At 45.4% G+C, this 19,791-nt stretch overlaps 4 protein-coding genes across 11 annotated transcripts; 1 reads left to right on the top strand and 3 right to left on the bottom strand.

Moving 5' to 3' along the window:
• The first annotated feature begins 317 nt into the window (after positions 1-317).
• LOC101777252 (cell number regulator 13) lies at positions 318-2,652 on the top strand. Its single transcript, XM_004979872.3, has 3 exons — positions 318-1,022; positions 1,461-2,074; positions 2,164-2,652. Exons 1-2 carry the CDS (start codon positions 579-581, stop codon positions 1,599-1,601), a joined length of 585 nt encoding a protein of 194 aa, XP_004979929.1. The 5' UTR covers positions 318-578; the 3' UTR covers positions 1,602-2,074; positions 2,164-2,652.
• A 399-nt stretch (positions 2,653-3,051) lies between these two features.
• Positions 3,052-7,425, bottom strand: LOC101777673 (cysteine-rich receptor-like protein kinase 45). Of its 4 annotated transcripts, none has more exons than XM_012848658.2 (9): positions 7,270-7,425; positions 6,697-7,165; positions 6,289-6,323; positions 5,856-5,926; positions 4,964-5,061; positions 4,481-4,718; positions 4,198-4,356; positions 3,782-3,917; positions 3,052-3,651 (listed from the first exon to the last, which is right to left on the bottom strand). In XM_012848658.2, the coding sequence occupies exons 2-9, from the start codon at positions 7,123-7,125 to the stop codon at positions 3,438-3,440; spliced, it is 1,380 nt and encodes a 459-aa protein (XP_012704112.1). In that variant the 5' UTR covers positions 7,126-7,165; positions 7,270-7,425; the 3' UTR covers positions 3,052-3,437. The 4 variants fall into 4 exon arrangements, with proteins under 4 accessions (XP_012704112.1, XP_004979931.1, XP_012704113.1 ...); XM_004979874.3 differs by having other exon boundaries at positions 3,052-3,656; XM_012848659.2 differs by having other exon boundaries at positions 4,143-4,356.
• A 725-nt stretch (positions 7,426-8,150) lies between these two features.
• On the bottom strand, positions 8,151-14,272 carry LOC101778756 (putative receptor-like protein kinase At4g00960). 4 transcript variants are annotated; one of them, XM_012848052.2, is made up of 9 exons: positions 13,646-14,272; positions 13,078-13,515; positions 12,667-12,719; positions 12,221-12,288; positions 10,736-10,839; positions 9,921-10,152; positions 9,599-9,812; positions 9,344-9,488; positions 8,151-8,941 (listed from the first exon to the last, which is right to left on the bottom strand). In XM_012848052.2, exons 2-9 carry the CDS (start codon positions 13,507-13,509, stop codon positions 8,726-8,728), a joined length of 1,464 nt encoding a protein of 487 aa, XP_012703506.1. In that variant the 5' UTR covers positions 13,510-13,515; positions 13,646-14,272; the 3' UTR covers positions 8,151-8,725. The 4 variants fall into 4 exon arrangements, with proteins under 4 accessions (XP_012703506.1, XP_012703505.1, XP_022684612.1 ...); XM_012848051.2 differs by having other exon boundaries at positions 13,078-13,544; XM_022828877.1 differs by having other exon boundaries at positions 9,921-10,134; positions 13,078-14,272.
• A 1,902-nt stretch (positions 14,273-16,174) lies between these two features.
• LOC101779031 (formate dehydrogenase 2, mitochondrial) lies at positions 16,175-18,135 on the bottom strand. 2 transcript variants are annotated; one of them, XM_004979876.2, is made up of 6 exons: positions 17,958-18,135; positions 17,687-17,861; positions 17,054-17,594; positions 16,843-16,967; positions 16,621-16,733; positions 16,175-16,553 (listed from the first exon to the last, which is right to left on the bottom strand). In XM_004979876.2, the coding sequence occupies exons 1-6, from the start codon at positions 18,051-18,053 to the stop codon at positions 16,440-16,442; spliced, it is 1,164 nt and encodes a 387-aa protein (XP_004979933.1). In that variant the 5' UTR covers positions 18,054-18,135; the 3' UTR covers positions 16,175-16,439. The 2 variants fall into 2 exon arrangements, with proteins under 2 accessions (XP_004979933.1, XP_012703507.1); XM_012848053.2 differs by having other exon boundaries at positions 17,687-17,864; positions 17,958-18,134.
• Between the last annotated feature and the right edge of the window lie 1,656 nt (positions 18,136-19,791).

Here is a 19,791-nt window from a genome sequence, read left to right on the forward strand (position 1 = left end):
GTCACATCGAATGTTTAGATGCTAATTAAGAGAACTGAACATAAGCTAATTACAAAACTAATTGCACAGATGGAGTCTAATTCGCGAGACGAATCTTAATTAATCCATCATTAGCAATTAGTTTTGTAATTAGACTATATTTAATACTCCTAATTAGTATCCAAATATCCGATGTGATAGGTGCTAAAGTTTAGCAGGGTGTTCCCAATACAAGATAAGGAACCAACCAAATCATGGGTCCAACTTGGAATCTTTGAAAGATTGAAAATTCAGTTTCAAAATCATGCCTACGACTTTATACAAAGCTTTATGAAGCTTCCTGGAAACCCGGCCTCCTTCACGTTTGGCGCCAACTGTATGCTTCGTTCAAACATGTCAGCATCACAGTTCACAAAACTCTAATCATTTTCAACTGCCGTTGTCTCTTTCACACCAGTCAAGTTCTTGGACTTGTCTGCCACTCCCTCCCAAACCATGGCCTTTTTTATGCTCTCACTCACCACCCCACCTTCTCTTCCTCCTCCTCCATCTTCCTCGACCTCAACCACACCACCAAACCAAAAATCAACGGCAAGGACATGGCTCTGGTCGGTCAGGTCGCCACGGTGGCGCAGCTGGTGGGTCTCGACGCGTACAGCCTCATCACCATGATCGCCGACGCCGCGCGGACGGTGCGCCGGAACCGCGCCACCTGCCGGCAGCTGGCGCGGCGGGTGGAGATGATCGGCGGCCTGCTCCGGCGGCTCCAGGACGCGCACCCGATGCGCGCGCCGGAGACGCGGGCGCCCGTGGAGGAGCTCGAGGAGACTCTCCGGCGGGCGTACCTGCTCGTGCGCTCCTGCCAGCGGCGCGGGTACGCGTACCGGTGCTTCATGGGGGCGCGCCACGCCGACGAGCTCCGGGAGGTGCAGGGTGAGATCGGCTTCTACCTCCAACTCTTCCCCCTCGTCAGCTACGTCGACGCCACGCTCAACTGGGTGAGGCTCCTCGACAAGGCCGGTGAGAATTCGTCGTGCCAAGAGGTACAACCACCTGCTCATCACAACCAGTTCTAGTTATTTCCGATATATCTAGAACATGTGAACTTTCTTGCAAGATCCCTGCAATACTTGAAACTGTCTCTTGTGGAATTTTTATGTTCCAAATAGGCCGTCAAGTATGAAAAAATTTTCTATGATTTTGGCCTATATTTGAGCGCAAGAGGCATGAACATGATAATAGCCCAATTCTTCGGAGTCCAAATCAGAATCTGGCTGCTGGATGTTAAGTTACTTCTGCCATACTGGTACAACAAATCATTGTACATACAGGATCTTTTGATTTTCATTGTTATCTGAAAACAAAAAATGGCTGAGATCTGAAATTTTGGTGAAATTAACTGCTGGAATAGCACTTGGTACTGTTTCTTGATATTTTTCGTTTGTGGAGAGCTTATGTTTTGTCATCTGTTCTTTGTACAGGCACCTGTGGTAAGACCATGTCTTGTGCCGTTCCTATTTCTCTCGTGCGATGGATGCTGCTTAGCAATTGTTCAGGGAGTATGCCTTGGTAATTGGCATAGTACTGACACGGTTTACACCTCCTCTTCTAATTTCTTCTGATGCACATATCCATAAAATTTTTCAAGTGTCGCTACATGGTACGGACTTAATTCTTTCTCATCTTATCACTTGACACACTAACAATGATCTAGCTAGCACCCTGTTTTTTCTTTGGGAACAGCTAGCTAGTATGCAATTGTTGGCCCTCTTTGTCAGATTTACTAGCTGTCAAATTCAGGTGAAAATGCATTCATATGTGCCAAATAGGTATGTTGGAATTTTCTTTCCATCATGGGATGATAAAATCAGATTTACTACCTGACCAACTCTTGGGTGTTGTTTTTACCGCTCGAGAGTTTTCGGATGATCTGTTTGCACCTGTAGCTTACCTTCTGGTTCATCAGGACAACAAAGTTCCAGGGTCATCGCAGGCTCCGATGCCGACACAGTTGGTGCAGCCCTTGAGCCTCCCACCACTGAAGGAGGAGTAGGGCAACATATGACATTTACCCTTGACATGCTCAATTTTTTAGGTTAAAAAATTAACAAACTCAATTAAGTATATTATCAACCTGCAAAAACCACATCTTCTAATTCAGTCTCTTGCCCTGTATACCTACAGATTTTCTGACACAGAGCAACCCTTGCTGCTGTAAGGTGTTGAGACGAAATACGAGCTCTGAAAGAGAAATAAGGATCAAATTTATTGTCATCGACCAGAAGTGCCTACTACTGCTCTTAATTCTATAAGAGAACCATAAAAAAGTAAAAAAAGGATAGGTGAAGGCGCGAAGGGCAGTTCGACCAAAACCTTCGTAGTAGAGTTAACAATTTTCAAGATGTTCAGACGTGTCTTGATGTACCCGTAAGAAAAAAGACGTGTCTTGATGTCATTTTTGCCTTGCTACTGTGAATACCGGCGGACGTACTACTACTATGAGTCTCAGATTCTTCAAATCTGTATAGTGCCTCTTTTTAACTATTCAGAACTCAGAATCATGCAATTTTCAAAGATGTCTCTCAATGTGCACACAAGCTGCTTCTCCGAAGATGCAACTTGTACAGAGAATTTGTTCCTGATTACATATAAAGAGAAAGAGATTCCACGCTTTGACGCATTGTACGCTGGATAAAGAAATTCCAGGCTTTGACACATTCTCTGAAGTTGCAATTCCCCTTGGCATGCTTCCATCATTTAGGTTCCAAATTTAACAAACCCAGTTCAGTATGTTATCAATCTGCAATAACCTCATCTTCTAATTCATTCTCTTGCACTGTGTATCTTCAGATTTCCTAAGAAAGAGCTACCGTTGCTGCTGTAAAGTTTTCAGATAAAAAAATATCACCTCTGAAAGACCAACATGGATGAAAATTACTGTCATCGACCTGATGCACTTACTACTGCTGAAACTCCTCTTCATTCTGTAATAACCATGAAAACTTCGAGAAGGTAAGGCCAAATGCGGTTCCGACCAAAAACTTGTAGCAGAGATAATAACAACAATCAAGATGTCAGACAAGTGTTCATGTCTTTTTTGCCCTGCTATTGGGAATACCCACAGATGTAGCACTTGAATATCAAATTCATCAAATCCGTACAGTTCCTCTTTAATTCTAAATCTCTGCAATTCCTTTCCAGAGCTGTAGACTGCAGTCAGAATCATTGCTTACACATTTGAGAACTGAATCGTATGTCACATCAAGCTGATGATTAAATGCTAAACGTCTGCACTCTAAAGTACAGACTACAGTCTAGTGTTTGATCCATGTAGTCCTTTTATATCCATCAAACACACAGTCACGCAGAGATACATGCATGAATACATGATACTGCTGCCCAGAGCCCAGTGTCATACAGTGCCATACAAGCTAGGGAAGACATATAGGTGTCAAATGTTAAAACCACGCCAGCAGGCGCCATTTTGTGTTCGGCAATTTTTTGTTGCCATTTAGCATCTCAAGAACTTGGTCCATGTTGGGGCGGCGTGCCCTATCAAGCTGAGCGCACACAAGTCCTATCTGGATGCACCTTCGTATCTGCTCCAGATCCGACGCTTCAAACAGTGCCGGATCAAACTCCTCCTTCATTAGTTCAGCTTTCCAAGCCTCCCTATCCTGACGAATATAGTGAAAAGAAAATCTTAGCTGTTTTATGGAATATCTCATTAAGAAATTAAACAAGACCAAAACAATCTGTGTATATACTGTTTTGACAAAGGTGTTTGTGTGTACTTAATTACCCGTCGATGTAGGCCTTGCGGTGGTTTAGATCTGCACATACTGCTAACAGTCTCAAGAAGGGTGATGCCAAAAGCATAAACATCATTCTTTGTAGATAAAATACCAGCTTCGATATATTCCGGAGCTGCATATCCCCTAAATTATAAATTAAATAAAAAAGAAAAATTCAGGAAATAAAAATGAAAGAAAAGCTTCGTGCATATATGTACTCATGTCAATGGAAATATTTATGTGAGAGGGTTTTATTTGTCCACGTAAACGTGCTAAGTGGTACCCAAAATTGTAACTTGAGAGGTAGCAGTATTTAGGTGTCAATTTTTAGTACCCAAAATGGTGAAAAGCTTTAGTGTAATAACATACATTGTTCCCTTTATGGAATCATGAATGATGATCTCATTATCAGGCAGAACTATACATAATTCAAAGTCAGTAATCTTAGGATTCATATCAGAATCCAGGAGGATGTTGAGTGGCTTCACATCCATATGGACAACACGCTGCTCATGCAGGTAATGCAGACCCTGGGCTATTCCTTGAATTATCTGGAAGAGGGAAGACCAATGAATTCGGGAATCTGCAAAATTACAGATGTTATATCATGGTGGAAGCAATTATGAGCTCATTATATTCAACAAAGTTAATTAAGAGGAAAGTTCACCGAGGAGTGAAATATGTTCAATAGATCTGTTGAAACATACCATGTATGATATCCTGTAAGCTTCCATTCGCCACATATTCTTCCACCCATAGGAATTCCGTTTCTATAGGTTGTTCCAACACCTCGCAATATCCAACAAATTTCACTATATTTTCATGCTGAAGCTTTGAAACAACAGGAAGTAGATCATAATATTCGTCTTGTAACCACACGTTATAATCGTCTATTGTTTTATGACATCTCTTTATGGCGACAATGTTTCCACCTTTTAGTACACCCTGTAAAATAGACACAATTACATAATGGATCCCTGTTAGAGTTCTTGTACTGTATCATATTAAAATTCCTTGTACCATTATCTTTTGAAAATACAAAGTTGAAAGGAGGTGCAATGTTAGCTCGTTCTTGAAAATCTGCACGTTAATAGTAGAAAAAAAATGATCTATAGGTGGTTCCAAAACGTGTTTTTTTCCATCACTCCAAACAATCCAGAACAAAGTTATCAAGCCAAAGCATGAAGTACCTTATAGATAACGAAAGAGCCACCTCGGGCAATGGTGTTCCCATATGAAAAGCTATTTGTAGCAGCCATCAACTCAGACCACCTGAACTCCCTTATGGCTGATATGGAAATAACATAATCATGTACTTTGGTATCTTACCCGTACACAAGTGAAACACTTATTTTGAAGGAGTAAAGTAGTAAACATCAACTATAATACCCATGCGTACCACACAAAAGATGCGATGAACAATTGATACTTTAGTTTGTTAACTGAAAGTTACATTCAAAGATTGTAAAAACCTATTGGAAAACGTCCATCCTTAGCCCTCAACTATTGTACTTGTCTAATTTTAACCTCAAACTCCAATACTATTTAGTTTTGACACATCCAACATTTAATTTCACTTCAATTTGGCCCATGAGCTGGAACAGCAGTTTATGACCGGAAGGGACAAAACTGGAGCAAAACTGAATGGAATATATTTTTTTCTTTTTGTCTATACATTTTGGTAAATTATTTGGTCATCGAAATGGCTTCAAATAAAAATTCAACTAGAAAATTATAGATTGAAAACTACAATTTTTATATTTTGTCTCCTAAATCTGATATGATGTTATAAATTTCCAAAAACAACTTGACATTAAAATTACAAAGACGTGTAATATCTGTGCTAGCTTGTAATCATGAAGGAATCCATACTCTGTATTTCAACTCACAGAGCTAGGCATCCGTGCCATTGATAGCACATGGCTTATCATTGCTAGCTTAGGTTATGATCCAGAAGGTGAGCATTTTTTTTTCATGTCAGTTCTAGTTTTCCATTGATCGCTGAATGGTGTGATTGATTTTAATACCATGATATGGGTACGACGCAACACAGATATACCACAGTACATGATGTGATCTTACCAACTGATAAGGGAGCCAATGGCACCTCACTTCCAGCTATTACGCTGTTTTCCACATCATTCAATTCAGTTCTGCAAATGGTATTGAGAGACAATGATTATTTTAATTACGTAAAAACGCAAAAGAACAAAAATAAAAATAAGTTTAACTAATTATCTTTGGCATCCAATATCCATTAGCCAATGTACACAAATAAAAGCTATATGCACAAACTGAGCACAGCTTATAGTTTGTAAGGTTTCTTGTGATGGAATCTAGTCCACTTGAGGTTCAAGTCCTCGACTTGACATGGATACTTGTATTTTCTTAGTCTGATGAAAGATATATGGAATCTCCAGCATGAATGAATATGCTAAAATGGTATGCTTTACTCATATATGTTACTATATATCATACCACCACAACAAAAGAGGTTGCATCGTATATAACTGACCTAGCATCATCAGTTGAATCGACCACTCCTGCATCCTGAAATTGCAAAATGATGCAATTACGATATCGTAATGAAGCCTATATATGGTGTTAAACTGAAATTTGTATCACAACTAGATCCAACACAAATTAGCCATCTTGGCCATATAGCATTCATTATTTGGGTAAAATGCCTTCTTCACGGAAACTATGTCTGATCCTTTGTATCATCACTGGTAGAGTGCCCGTGCCTTGCAACGGCTTTCTAATTTAACAGATCCATTATATTAGATAAAGTATCATGGCATGACTTAAATAATTTTTTTTTTGAAAATAAAATAGGAAAAATCAAAACCAATGAAGATGCATTTCAACAATGTGCAAATATCATTATCTGCATGGGTAAAAAACACAAACAATATAATGGTACCTCTGGCTGCCTGGGTGGAGGATGACCACCAGCAGCTTGAATAGTAAGCAACACGATGGTGGCCTGGGTGTTGACGGCGAAGGACGCCAGCATCACCTTGTTCAAGATGTCATCCTTTACCCGGTGCAGCTGCTTGGACAGGTCCCCTGCTTTGATGAGGCGGCGGATGGTGCTCCTCTCCTGGCAGGCAGTGACGAGCTCGAGGGCGTGCTGGAGGCTCTCCTCCAGATCCTCCAGCGCGCCGCTCAGCGCCGGGCTATCGTTCATCAAACCTGTTTGCTGCAGCTGCGACAGGATGGCGCTGAATCTGAGCACCCGCTTCCTGATCTCGCGGCACTCCTCCTCGTTGTGGCGAACCGTGTCCACGGCCTCCTTGATCTTGAGCCCGATCTTGACGATCTTCTCCACGCCGGCCACCGGATCAGCCATCGATCTAAGCCCCTCTTCCCGCACAGGACTAATCTAAGCACTGAACAATTACACACGCAACCGAAGTCATGAGCAAATTAAGATCTGAAAATCTTTCTAAACCGAGTCATATGTAGCAATCAAACAATAATCAATTGTGTTCACCTGTAGATTCCTCCTAGCATTTGCGCGTTGTGCACATCTAGCAGCGTGGCCACACCATTTACTCGTTTTCGAAAAGACTCAATCATGAGTACTACAAGAAGCCCAGTGCAGTGGACGAAAGACGTGTTTTGATGCCTGATAGGGATGGTCAATATTATCATGCTTACTTGGGTCAAGTCTTCTCCAAGAAGGCCTTTAATTGTTTGTGGGGACGGAGATGTGGCAAGTGGAGCTACAACTAGTAGCCGCCATCATCAATGGCATTGCGATCTTTTTAGCCCATTTTGATGTAATATTTCAGTAATTATATCTTCCGAACATATTTTTCAAGATATATACTCCTGTCAGCTATGGCATGAGCCTTGGTGTCCCTAATGGGGTATAGAAATTTAGTAAGAGAAAGGTTTTGTTAAAATATTATATTAAATGGGATATAATAGAATAGAATCAACTTCCTTCCACATCCATGGCGTCATGTGCTCTGTGAGTCTGTGTTACCTTGGTACAGCTCGCGAGCCAAAACGAGCTGACTCGAGCTTTTAACGAGTCGAGCCGGCTCGTTATCTAAGGGAGCTGGAGCGAGCCGCATCCACCTCGTGTGGCTAGAAGAGTCCAGCACGAATGTATACAAACATAGCATGGGTACCTTGCGCAAAATCGAACAAAAAGTCGTGGAACTTTTGTAAAATGTATTCCATTTTACTAGTTAGCTGGAAGATCTGTGACAAATCCTCGATTAGACCCATCTGTGCCATCCAGGCTCGATCTGACAGCCCAGGGGTCCTCCTGCCGCGGCTTATGGGCGTGATCCTATGTGTGCAATTGTATATATGTTCAGAGAAGCAGCATGTGTCATTGTGAACAAAAGAAAGCAACCAGGATACACTCAATCAGTACATTATGAGCGTGATTGGTTGCAGTTCAAGGAGAGGTCCAGAATGGTGACGAGATTCAGACTCATCATGTCCAGCACAGAAGCGTACATGCAGACTTGATTGGGTTGCGTATAGCCTGAGCTAGAATGGAAAGAGTTGTTGATTGGTTGGCTTCATGAAAGGCTGCTTTGTGTGGTTGCAAGTGGAGCCTATTGTCCTGCTTGTATCATCTCATCCTAGCTGGTGAGGGAAGGCCAAATTTTGCGTACAATGCTGGCCGGAATGGAAGGGGGAATCCAAACGAGGCCATGCAGCAAAAATATGCAGCCCTAGCAACCAATCAAAGCTAACCTGCACCGTGCGGACCGGGATGGTGCGAGCTGGGCTACCAATCACCCCCTATATGCACAAAACGAAAGCAAGAAGATTCAAAATTGTATCCATCCTAGTTACAAGCAGACTGATGGATCGATAGCAGATCGAGTTCAGAAGTAATCTCTCAGCCGTATTCTCACCAACGCATCGAAAGATTGGATAGAGTTATAGATGAATGATGCACGGTGGATGCAGAGCCATACAAGCTAGGCAGTCGATTTGATGTACGCTGGTTTCTCTGGTGTCGGCAGTTCTTTCTCGCCATTGAGCATCAGAAGAACATCTTCCATGGTGGGGCGGTCTGCCGACTCATGCTGAGCGCACAGCAGGCCTATCTGTATGCACCTTTTTATCTCCACTAGCTGAGGCTCGGCAAACAGTGCCGGATCAAACTTCCGTCGACCTTCGAGAGCCTTCCAAGCCTGACAGTATTCCACATCAGGAAAAAAACAAGCATAATATAAGCACGGTTTCTCTCGATCGAGGGACAACATATCCGTGTTAATAATCCATAGATGTACCTCTAAAGTGTACACAAAATTCCACTAAAAATCATGGATAGATGGTGCATGCTAACATCTAAAGTTACGCAAAAATTGAACTTTAATTGGAAAGAACATACAAGAAGAAATAACTTTCTAGTGGAATTCTGCACAAGTTTTATTCCAACCTTTAATCTTGCATGACAGTAGATGATCTATATTAGCTATTTTTAGTGGAATTTTGCATGCACTCCCCATCGATCATGTTTGTGGAATTTTTTTTACACAGGCTCACCAAGGAACAATAACAGATCCATGTTCGTGGTGCGTGTCAGCACGTACCCATCGGTGTAGATGGAATTCTCTTGGTTGGTTATGTCGTCTTCGGATTCCACTTACAGTCTCAAGGAGGGTGACGCCAAAACCGTACACATCGTTCATCATTGACACAACACCGTCTGTCAGATATTCTGGAGCTATATATTGACTGAACAGTTAAAAATCAAAATTTACATCAGCAAAAGATAATAAATGAGAAAAAGAAGGAATTAACTAAACCTCCATGCAATGGAGATACCTAAAGGAATGAGATCTTACAATGTGCCTGCTGTGATGATCTCGCCCTCCAATTGATTACCATTCAATACTTTCGCTACTTCAAAATCAGTAATCTTAGGATTCATGTGGGAATCCAAGACGATGTTTGTTGGTTTCAGGTCCAAATGGACAACACGTTGCTCATGTAGGTACCTTACGCCCTGAGCTATGCCCTCAATTATCCGGATGAGGGAGGACCAATCAAATCGGGGCTCTGCATAGTGTCACAATGAAGCAACAACTATGTATCAATCAGTTAGTTGAACCACACAAATAGTTAATTAAGAGATTAAAAGCTGTCGATATTTCAATGGAAACATGCCTTTGCAATGAATAATCTCGTGCAAGGTTCCCATTGGAACATATTCCTCGACCCAGATATATTCTCTGTCCTTAACAGCTCCATTCTCGTGGGAGTATCCCAGAACTTGCACTACATTCTTGTGCTGAAGCTTTGAAGCAAGAAGAAGTTGCTCGTAGGTGTGCGCCCAACCCAAGCGAGGTGCCCAACGGAATTTCTTGATGGCAATCACACTCTGGTCATCTAATACACCCTGGTACATGATGGATTCATGTTACTATAGCTAGTCTTTACTAAAATATGCAGGAATGGCACATCTTTATACAAAGAAGAAATTAAAATTTCTAATAATAATGACCTATACAATGTAACATGAATCTTTCATGACGCCTGAAACCAAGAAGATTAAACGAATCTACTTATACAGCCCTGCCGATTTGGCGCTTGACCAATCCGACCCTTGTCTGAAATGCTGAATTCATCTTTCTGGAATTCAAATTTGCTAGTGTGGAAGTCAGAGTATAATCAAAAGCAGTTTGTTGTCCATAGGATAGATGTATCGCTGATGGTTTTTGTTAACAAAATCACTTTTGATAATGGAGTTACCATAAAAAAACAATTTGTGATAAGTGGAGTTATCATATTAAAACGACGTATTACTAAGATGGTCCTAGTAGCCATTGGACATGCATTAGCACTTACATTAATTTGTACCCTGCCTACCGTACCAAGGATCAAATTCTAGGTTTTGCGTTACGTGTGTCTCATCCCTTTCTAGGAGATTCCAATATTGCAATACAAACTGAATAATCCAAAACAAAAGGCATATGAAGTACCTTGTAGACAGTAGCTATGCCACCTCGGCCGATGATATTGCTGTCTGAAAATCCATTGGTAGCGGCCTTCAACTCAGACAACCCAAACTCTCTTAAGGTTATTGCTGTGGAAACAACACATATATACCAAGTTTAGAATTTAGATTATGCAAACCTGAATGAACAGTGTATGCAGTCACAATATTTATCTTTTAGGAAAAATGGAAAATTCATATATAATATCTATTTTTTGATCGGGTGTTCTGCAGTTGGGTCTGCATAGTCAATAGCCAAACTACTACACCATGGCATGCGTTCCGAGTTGTTTGTGCCTATCAACCCAGCCGTCATAACAATAATGCTGGGAGCATCACTTGATGTAGATAGGTTATGTTACTTTGGTCGTACTGCAAAAAAGGCTTTGGATTTAATTAGTAGCATGATCTAGTGGATGCACATAAATGAGGGGGAGACGTAATGCATCAACTGAAGCCTAAGGAATCCAGGTCTTAAAAAGTTTTTGAACTTTGAACTGGACGATTGCTCCACAGGACAAATTACAAAAATGGTGCATGACTTCATTTTTCAGAGCACCAGGAAGTCTAGTGGGTTCGGCAGAATATTTGGTAGGCATCCAATGATGTCTTCTGAGGGGAGCGACAGCATTGAACCATATAAAATGTGACTGTGCGATGGGCGCTGCTGGACCATACAATGCTGCACGTGGACTGTCTAGTGGTGTCTTTTTCTTCTTGCACCATCTCGCTCTGCTTCTGAGCTTCTCCATTCCAACTCTGTGGCAATCAACAACCAAGATAGGCTTCCAGCATTCTCCCACCTTGCAATATAATGAAGGTCATGGTGGAAGCGTGGAGAGCCCATATCTTGGAACTTAGTGGGGGTGGCCAAGGAGTTCGGATCCGGTTGCAACGCGTACGGTGTCCATGGAGCTCAGCTTGATGTTGGCCTGAGAACGGGGGCGATGGCATCCATGGAGCCCACAACGATGGATTTTGAAAACTGCAGGGATGTCTTGTCTAGGCTCCTGGAGATCAATGTTGTGCTCCTGGAGATCACGTAAGTGGCTTAAATCTTGTCTAGGCTAGAGAAATCTTTTGGTCATGGTTGTAGCTGTCTGGTGTGAACGGAATAACGGATACGTTGTTTTTATGGTTGATCGATGCAGTCCAAGGGAAGAATTATTATTGTCAAGATCTAATGATAAGATTATGTCATGGGACAAGGGAGGTAGGATTGGTAGCTACTTGAGAATTGAGACGGTGTCAAGTTCGGATGAACAATTGGAAGCTTTTGTGGGAAAAAATACTCCAACCATTTCGAATTATAGGTCGTTTTGACTTTTCTAGGTTCATAGGTGTTTGTATGTATCTAGACATACACTATATTTAGATGCATACAAACACCTATAAACCTGCTAGAAAAGCCAAAACAACATATAATTTGGGACGGAGGGAGTAATTAACAAAATAAAGAATCCAATCTTACCTGCTAAGGGAGGAAGCAGGGCCTCAGATCCTCCTGGTACGCTATTTTCCTCACCGTTCTGTTCAGATCTGCCATTGCCAGCGTTATTCAACAAAAGCAACTTCCTCTTATGTTGGAGAAAAAACATAAAAAACCAGAGAGATATCTGAAAAAAGCACTAGTAAGATGAAGTGCACAGCCCCTATCTTTTTAATTATATTTCATCAAGTTGCTAATGTATGTGGATATTTACATACAAGGTTTTAAACAGCTTAAATGAATTCGATGATGCAACTGCTATGTGCAGCGACATAATTTGTTAGTTTATTGAATTGTACAGTTAATTTTCAATTTACTCTGGATGGTAGTCGCAAATTTGATAAGACGTCCAATATACTTTATTTGCCTATCTTAGATCACACAGTGCCACGGCAAAGAGGGATACATTTGCATAATGGATATCTGACCTAATATCCTCAGATGAATGATTGTCATGGGATATCTCCATCAGACCACTTTCCTGAAAAAGCATGACGATTCACATCTTTATTTTAAATAATAAAACTGTGTGTATCCCTCGATGAATATATCCAACACAAATTATCCTATTAGGCAGTACTCCTATATATGTGCATTGGTGCAAATACTCTTCGTATGGCAGAATTATTCTAGGCCTTTTTTGTTATTCTCTGAACTAACCAAGAGGCAATTAAACTAGAAACTAATTTAGAAACATATGGGAGTAGGTTAGCATACTGTTCACAGCTCCATAAAATTTGAACCTGCAGGGTTAAAAACCTTGCTGATTCTTCGAAACTTGCTGAACGATGTTTCAGAAACTACTGATAGACCCTCTCTCCAAGCATAATGCACCGTACCTCTGGTTGCCGTAGCGGATCAGGACGAATACCAGTATGAATGGTGAACAACATAATGGTGCTATTGGTGTTGATGGCGAAGGACGCCAGCATCACTTTGTTCAGGATGTCATCCTTCACTTCGCGCAGCTGCTTGGACAGGTCCCCGGCCGTGATGAAGCGGCGGATGGTGCTTCGTCTCTCCTGGCAGGACGTGACGAGCTCGAGGCCGCGTTCGAGCGTCTCCTCAAGATCCTCCAGGGGGCCACTCATGGCCGGGTTGTTGTTTAGCATCCCCGTCTGCTGCAACTGCGACAGGATGTCGCTGAACCTGAGCACCCGCTTCCTGATCTCTAGGCAAACCTCCTTGTTCTTGCGAACCGTGTCCACTGCCTGCTTGATCTTGAGCCCGATCTTGACGATCTTCTCAACGCTGGCCACCGGATCAGCCATCGATCTCTGTAATTACGTGGAATACACACGCGAGACTGAACTGAACTCAAGATCACATTATGGTCGATCGGTAAAGCTCTCTCAACCTGTCCGTGCAAGCAGCAGTCAAATGAATTGATCGATTCTTCGTTCTCACCTCTGCTAGCTTCCTGCACCCAGCAATCGAGATAGCTGTCGGTCTTGTGTTAGCCGGCTGCGGCAACTCCGCTCTACTCTGCTCCGAGCATGAGTTACACTCACTACCAATCACTACTCATTTCCCCCAGAAACTACTGTCCAATTGCAACAAAGACAGAATACTCGTGCTCTGGCCACTATACTCTGGGTTTGCCATGTTGCTTCCTGGGCCTGGTGAGGTGATAGGCACGGCGATGGCGATGGCGATGGCGATGCAGGGAAAAGGAATTAATGCAAGTTCTACTCGTCAACAGGGAAGGAAAACCGTGTCGACTACTCGGGGTCAAGTCAACAGGGCCCAATTTTTTTCCGTTTTGCTGGTTAGCAGTGTCTACAGTCTAGTATCCTGTATGCCTCGACTATGGGGGCCTTTGGCAGGGTTCCCGCTCGGCTCCCACAGCGACTTGTAGCGGAATCCTGACTAAGCCCTCTTTGGCATGATTTATTTTAGTTTTGACTTCATCTTATTTCACGCAAATCAAGATACCGTAGCGCGAAGCTGTTTTGTAAAAGAAGTCTTTTTGACTTCATCAGTTTCATCAGTTTTGGTTTCACCGATGAAGCTGTTTTGGGACGGGCGTGCTAAAAGGAGCTAATGCCCACCGAGAAAACGGCTTCGGTGCCGAAGCCATCCCGAAGCCGGTCTCAAGAATGAACTAGCGACCCGGAGAAAAAAAAAAGTAGCGCCTCCGGCTCCTTCCTCTCCCCACAGGCACAAGAACGAAATTGCCGCGAAATTGCCCCGGCAATTCAGTAACTATTACAGATAAAATGTCACCGGCCTCCTCTCTCTCACCGTCGGCGTGGCTGCAAGCAGCCGGACGACCACCGGCGGCTGACCTGGAGGCGTTCCCCCGCCCCATTCCAGCCCCTATCGGCGTCAGCGCAGCCGCGCATCCCGGCGGCCCGGCCTCGCCTTGCTGTAGCGGGTTCCTCGCGGCTCGCGCGGCTTGGGCAGCGGTGGCAGGGCAGCAGCGCCGAGGCGGGGTTGCTGCAGCACATGGTGAGGGAGGGGCACGGCTGGGGACAGAGCATGGCATGGAAAGATAAGAAGCAAGGACGGCGTGGAAAGATAAGGAAGGGAAGGGAAAAATAAAAAATAAAGAAAAAATAAAGGACGGCTGGACTCTCTGGGCTGGGCTTGTGCTCGCCGACAGTCCAGGTGGCGCGCGGCAGCGTTGGTGAAGCGGGCTTTGCTGCAGAAGCTCGCAACATGTCAGGCAGGGATCGCACCACCGCCGGCGACGCCGAAGTGAGCAAGGCGCCGGTCGAGAGCCACCGCGCCGCGGCCACCGGCCAGCTGCCGCGCGCGCCTGGCGAGGCAGAGGCTGCTCGGATGCTCCCGATCTGTGCCGCCCAGGCTCGATCGGACGGCTGGTGGGCGCCCAGGGGGTGGACGGTAAATGAAATACCGTCCGCCCATTGGGTCCCGCCGGCGCGGCGCTGTCCCGATCTCCCGGCCCCTTCATCGAGAGCACCTCGGAGTCTCGCCTTCTTGCACCTGCTCCTCCTCGTGTGGTGCGATAGCCGGAGGCGAAGAGGCCGACGACCGCGACGGGGTGCTGGGCGTGGCGGGACGGCAACGGCATGCTCGCCGCCGACCTTTGCGCATGCGCGTGGAGACGCAATCGAAGAGCGAAGATTCACCGAGCGAAGAAGAATCGCAGAGCTCACCGGTGCCAGACTGTCATCAGGTTGAATCTGAATCTGAACACCTTGCATGGCATCTTAGTAGCCATATTGTTCTGAAAGTTGTATATATGCCATGTCATGTCCAATTATAGACATCCAAATCTTCACCATGAACTTGTCTGCACTGCTGTTGGAGCCCAGGCAGCCACAGTGAGGAGACCTCTTGCATACTCTCGTGCAGACCCAGCTGCTCCAAACTGTCCAACTTCTCAATACACGTCAAGCATGGAGAACCCACCACACGCAGCTCTCTTGCTTGTGGTAGATTCGACACCCTCTCCAGACTTTCACAAAACGCAAGTTGAAGATCAGCTGACCATATATGTATGAGTTTGATGCTTCAGTCAATACACTTGTTATCAAGGGTGTGTATGTCTTGAATTTTGCTTATATCTCAATACACTGAAAGGGTATATTCGCATCTCGGTTGGGAAACCCGAGCACACTGATGCACAAATGAAGGGCCTGAATGCACGTACTTCAATTGTGAGCTTTTGCACACCATCACATTAATGTAAACAATGGAGTACTTAACGGATATATATCCGTCAGGTTGGATGCAGCCTATAAGAGGAGATTGCTGTCAAGCCCAAACAGACAAGGGTCAAGTGGGGTTCACTATCTTTTTGTTTGTTTGAGAAGTTGAAGTCTGGGTTTTTTTATTCAGCGACGGAACAACTATTCACAAGATCATTGCGTTCAGAACAAGTGTTGCAGTTGAATTCCTGGTGGGTGGTTTGTGATGTTGAGTTGCTTGTTTGGCTGTTGATGAGAGAACTGAAAATTCTGTAGCCTGTAGGTAAATAAAGGCCAACATATATAGCAATGCAATGCTGTTGTCTTAGTACTTTGTATCAAAGGTCATTAGACATTGCAAGCTTCAACCAAATAAAGGAAGGAAAGTTGGAAAATGGAACGAGTTTTCATCCATAACCGCCATGACGGCAATGTCATTTTACGTGACTTTTATTTGTGGTGATCGATCGACATATGTATAGTCGCAGAGGAGGCTGAGGCAGCAGCTGGCTTCGCACAATGCAGCTGCATCTTTTCATGTATGCTCACTGGTACTGGCCCGCGAGCTTGCCTTCCTTGACGATGTAATTCTGCACCGGGAAATCCTGGCCCTTGAAGTACCTCTCTAGCATGTCCTTCACCCCCGCCGCATACCTCAGCTGCACCAAATCGTGGCATAAACATCTTCGTCGTCCTAGTCCTATGTAGTAGCTAGTGTTTACTGACCTGGCCATCAATGGTGGTGCCGGAGATGTGAGGGGTCATGGCGTTGTTCGGCATGTAGCGCCACGGGTGGTCCTTGGGCGCAGGCTGAGGGTGCCACACATCGCCGCCGTATCCTGATCATCAGACATACAAGAGTTTGAGACGTACGGATCAGTCTGGTGAGGATGCCACGGTGCTAATCAGCTGAAAATGAGCAGTAAATAAACAACAGCTAGTACATACCAGCGATGTGCCCGGTGGCGCAAGCGTCCGCCACGGCCTGCGTGTCCATGATCGCGCCTCGGGCGTTGTTCACGATGATCACGCCTTTCTTCATCCTCGCGATCCTCTCCTTGTCGAACATGCCTCTGGCCAAAGGAAGCAACAAGCGGTTAATGCATGAGAACCAAGCAGATGGCAGCAGTGCTCATATAATGAGAACCAAGCAGATGACCTTGTTTTCTCGGTGAGCGGCATGTTGAGCACGACGACGTCGCACTTGGGCAGCATGGCGTCGAGCTCCGCCTCGAACTGGGCGCCGGTCTCCGCCTCCAGCGCCGGGTCGATCCGGAGCCTGTCGTGGTAGAGCAGCCTGCAGTTGAACGGCCTGAGGCGCTGCAGCAGCAGGCGCCCGATCCGGCCGGCGCCGACGGTGCCCACCGTCTTCCCCTCCAGGTCGTGCGCGCGGTGCGCGACGCCGGCCACGTCCCACTCCCCGCTGATGACCTGGTGGTGGCCCGGCAGGAAGTTGCGCACGAGGACGAGGACGCGCATGAGCTGGTCCTCGGCCACCGACACCGTGTTGCTGCCGGTGACCTCGGCGACGGTGAGCCCCGCGGCGGCGGCCGCCGGCAGGTCGACGTGGTCGGAGCCGATCCCCGCCGTGAGGAGCAGCTCCAGGTTCTTGGCGCGCGCGATGCGGTCCGCGGTCACGTACGCCGGGTGGAACGGCGTGGTGATGAGCACGTGCGCGTCCGCGATGTGCTTCTCCAGCTCTGCAGGCGCGACAGCGAGTTAGCACTGCTAGCACTACTGCTACTCAGTAGTGACGTGTGTGCACGAGCACAACACTGCACGCTTATATTACCGCAGTTGGGGCCGTCCTTGTCGTCGGTGACGATGTACTGGTGGCCCTGCGACTCTAGCCAGCCGCGGATGCCGAGGGCGTGCTCGGCGCAGCCGACGAAGTTGGGGTTCCGGTCGGCGTACTCGCCGCCCTTGTAGAACACGCCCACGATCTTCTTGCTGCTGCCGGCGGACGCCTGCTAGCGGTACGGGAAACAGAACGACGACACACAGGTAAGCGGTACGGGAAATAGATCATGGTAAAATAGAGTAACAAATTAAACGTGGCGCACATGAAGGCTCCTCGCAGCGGGCGCATTGCGCGGGACGTGCGGTCGTCCCATGGCGAACCGTGTCGCCTGCTGCGCCGCCCTCCTGATCATGGACATGGAGGTGCTGAAACGACTAGAGCTCGAGCTCAACTGGTGTACTCTGGATCGGTGGTGTTGCACTGAGATACTGCAGCGAGCGAGTGCGTGTGCGTGGAACAAAGCTTTGAACCGGCTGGCATTTTATAGCGCAGGAGACGTGCAGTGGCGAACCTTCTTAACCACGCAGCCGGGCAGGTGCATCTGGGCGGGAACAGTCAAGTCGATGAGGCTGCGCAAAGAGCACTCGGGTGGGAGCGGGGAAGGTGAACCTTGCGTTGTCCAACCTAGATTGGGTGGGTGCACGGGAGGTCGTTCTCACCTCTCGTGCTGGTGTCGCGTCTCTGTGCTATGGACCGAGCCGCTTGCTCGATGGCTTGTCCGAGCTCGACGGCGCAGCCGGCGCTTACTATTTCGTTTCCCACCTTTATCTCACTTCAGTATTTTTGAAAAGCTCACGATTCCTGGAAAACGCTCCAAAGGTTCGTGGAAATTTGCCTCTAGGGATAACTCACTGTAGGATACAGTATCTTTGCCGAGTGCCAGAGGTACTCGGCAAAAAAAACACTCGGCAAAGGTTTTGCCGAGTGTAACACTCGGTAAACAGCACACGGCGTACATTTTAACGGCAAACAGCTGTTTGTCGAGTGTCAATCATTGGGCACTCGGTAAAGCCTTTTGCCGAGCGTCAGCAAACACTCAGCAACAATAAACTCTCGGCAAAAAAAAGTTAACGGGATGGCACGGTGACTGCTTTTACCGAGTGCACGACGGAAAAACACTCGGCAAAGTTTAGAAACTTTGCCGAGTGTCAAGGCGAAAACACTCGGCAAAGGAGCGCGCAACAGCCAGATTTTAATGGTTACTTTGCCGAGTGTGAGTGAAAATACACTCGGCAAAAAAGGTTCGCAGAGTAATAGAAACTGGCCTCTTTGCCGAGTGTTCCGTTTTGACACTAGGCAAAGCCTAAAGTGACCAATATAGTCTTTTTTTATGGTTCAAGGATGTATAACGGACCCTACTCAAACAAAACATCACAGGCATAATCACAATAAGTATCACAGGCATGATTGACAATAAGCCACAAGTAAGTCACAAATCACACGTCACAAGCCACAAGTAAGTCACAAATCACACATCACAAGCCACAAGTAAGGCACAAATGCAAATGCAAGTCACAAGTAAGGCACAAATGCAAATGTATGTCACAAGACACAACTAAGTCACAAGTAATCACCGCGGAGGCCCTCCCAACCACTGCGACAAATCCGGGTCTTGAGGCTGAGTATTTGATGACGCCGATTGATTCTGCACAAAGGAGAAGAGATTGCATGTGTGAGATAAGATTGATATTTATATGTGATGCACTTAATATCTAAGGTTCCTAAATAAAAACTAATGTGGCCAAAAACTATTTTGAGCAAACATATCACCTTAAGCTAACATTTTGAGCTAACATATCATTTTGGCTAACATTTTGAGCTAACATATCATTTGAGCTAGCATTTTGAGGTAACATATCATTTTGTGCTAACATTTAAAGTTCTCTGAGTCAAAGTATTCAATTTGCAGTATAAGGTGTCAAGTGACTCACAGGAGTAGTTGTGGGTGGTTGAGGTGGAGGGAATAGCATCGGTGGCGGTGGCAAAGGTTGACCCATACTCGATGCAAAACCCTGCATGTATTGGAACATCTGGTCCATCCTCATCCGATTTTCTTCCTCCATCACATCCTCGCCTCCATCTCCTCCCGTTGCTTC

The sequence above is a fragment of the Setaria italica genome, chromosome VIII, assembly GCF_000263155.2.
Source record: "Setaria italica strain Yugu1 chromosome VIII, Setaria_italica_v2.0, whole genome shotgun sequence".
NCBI classification, from domain to species: Eukaryota; Viridiplantae; Streptophyta; class Magnoliopsida; order Poales; family Poaceae; genus Setaria; species Setaria italica.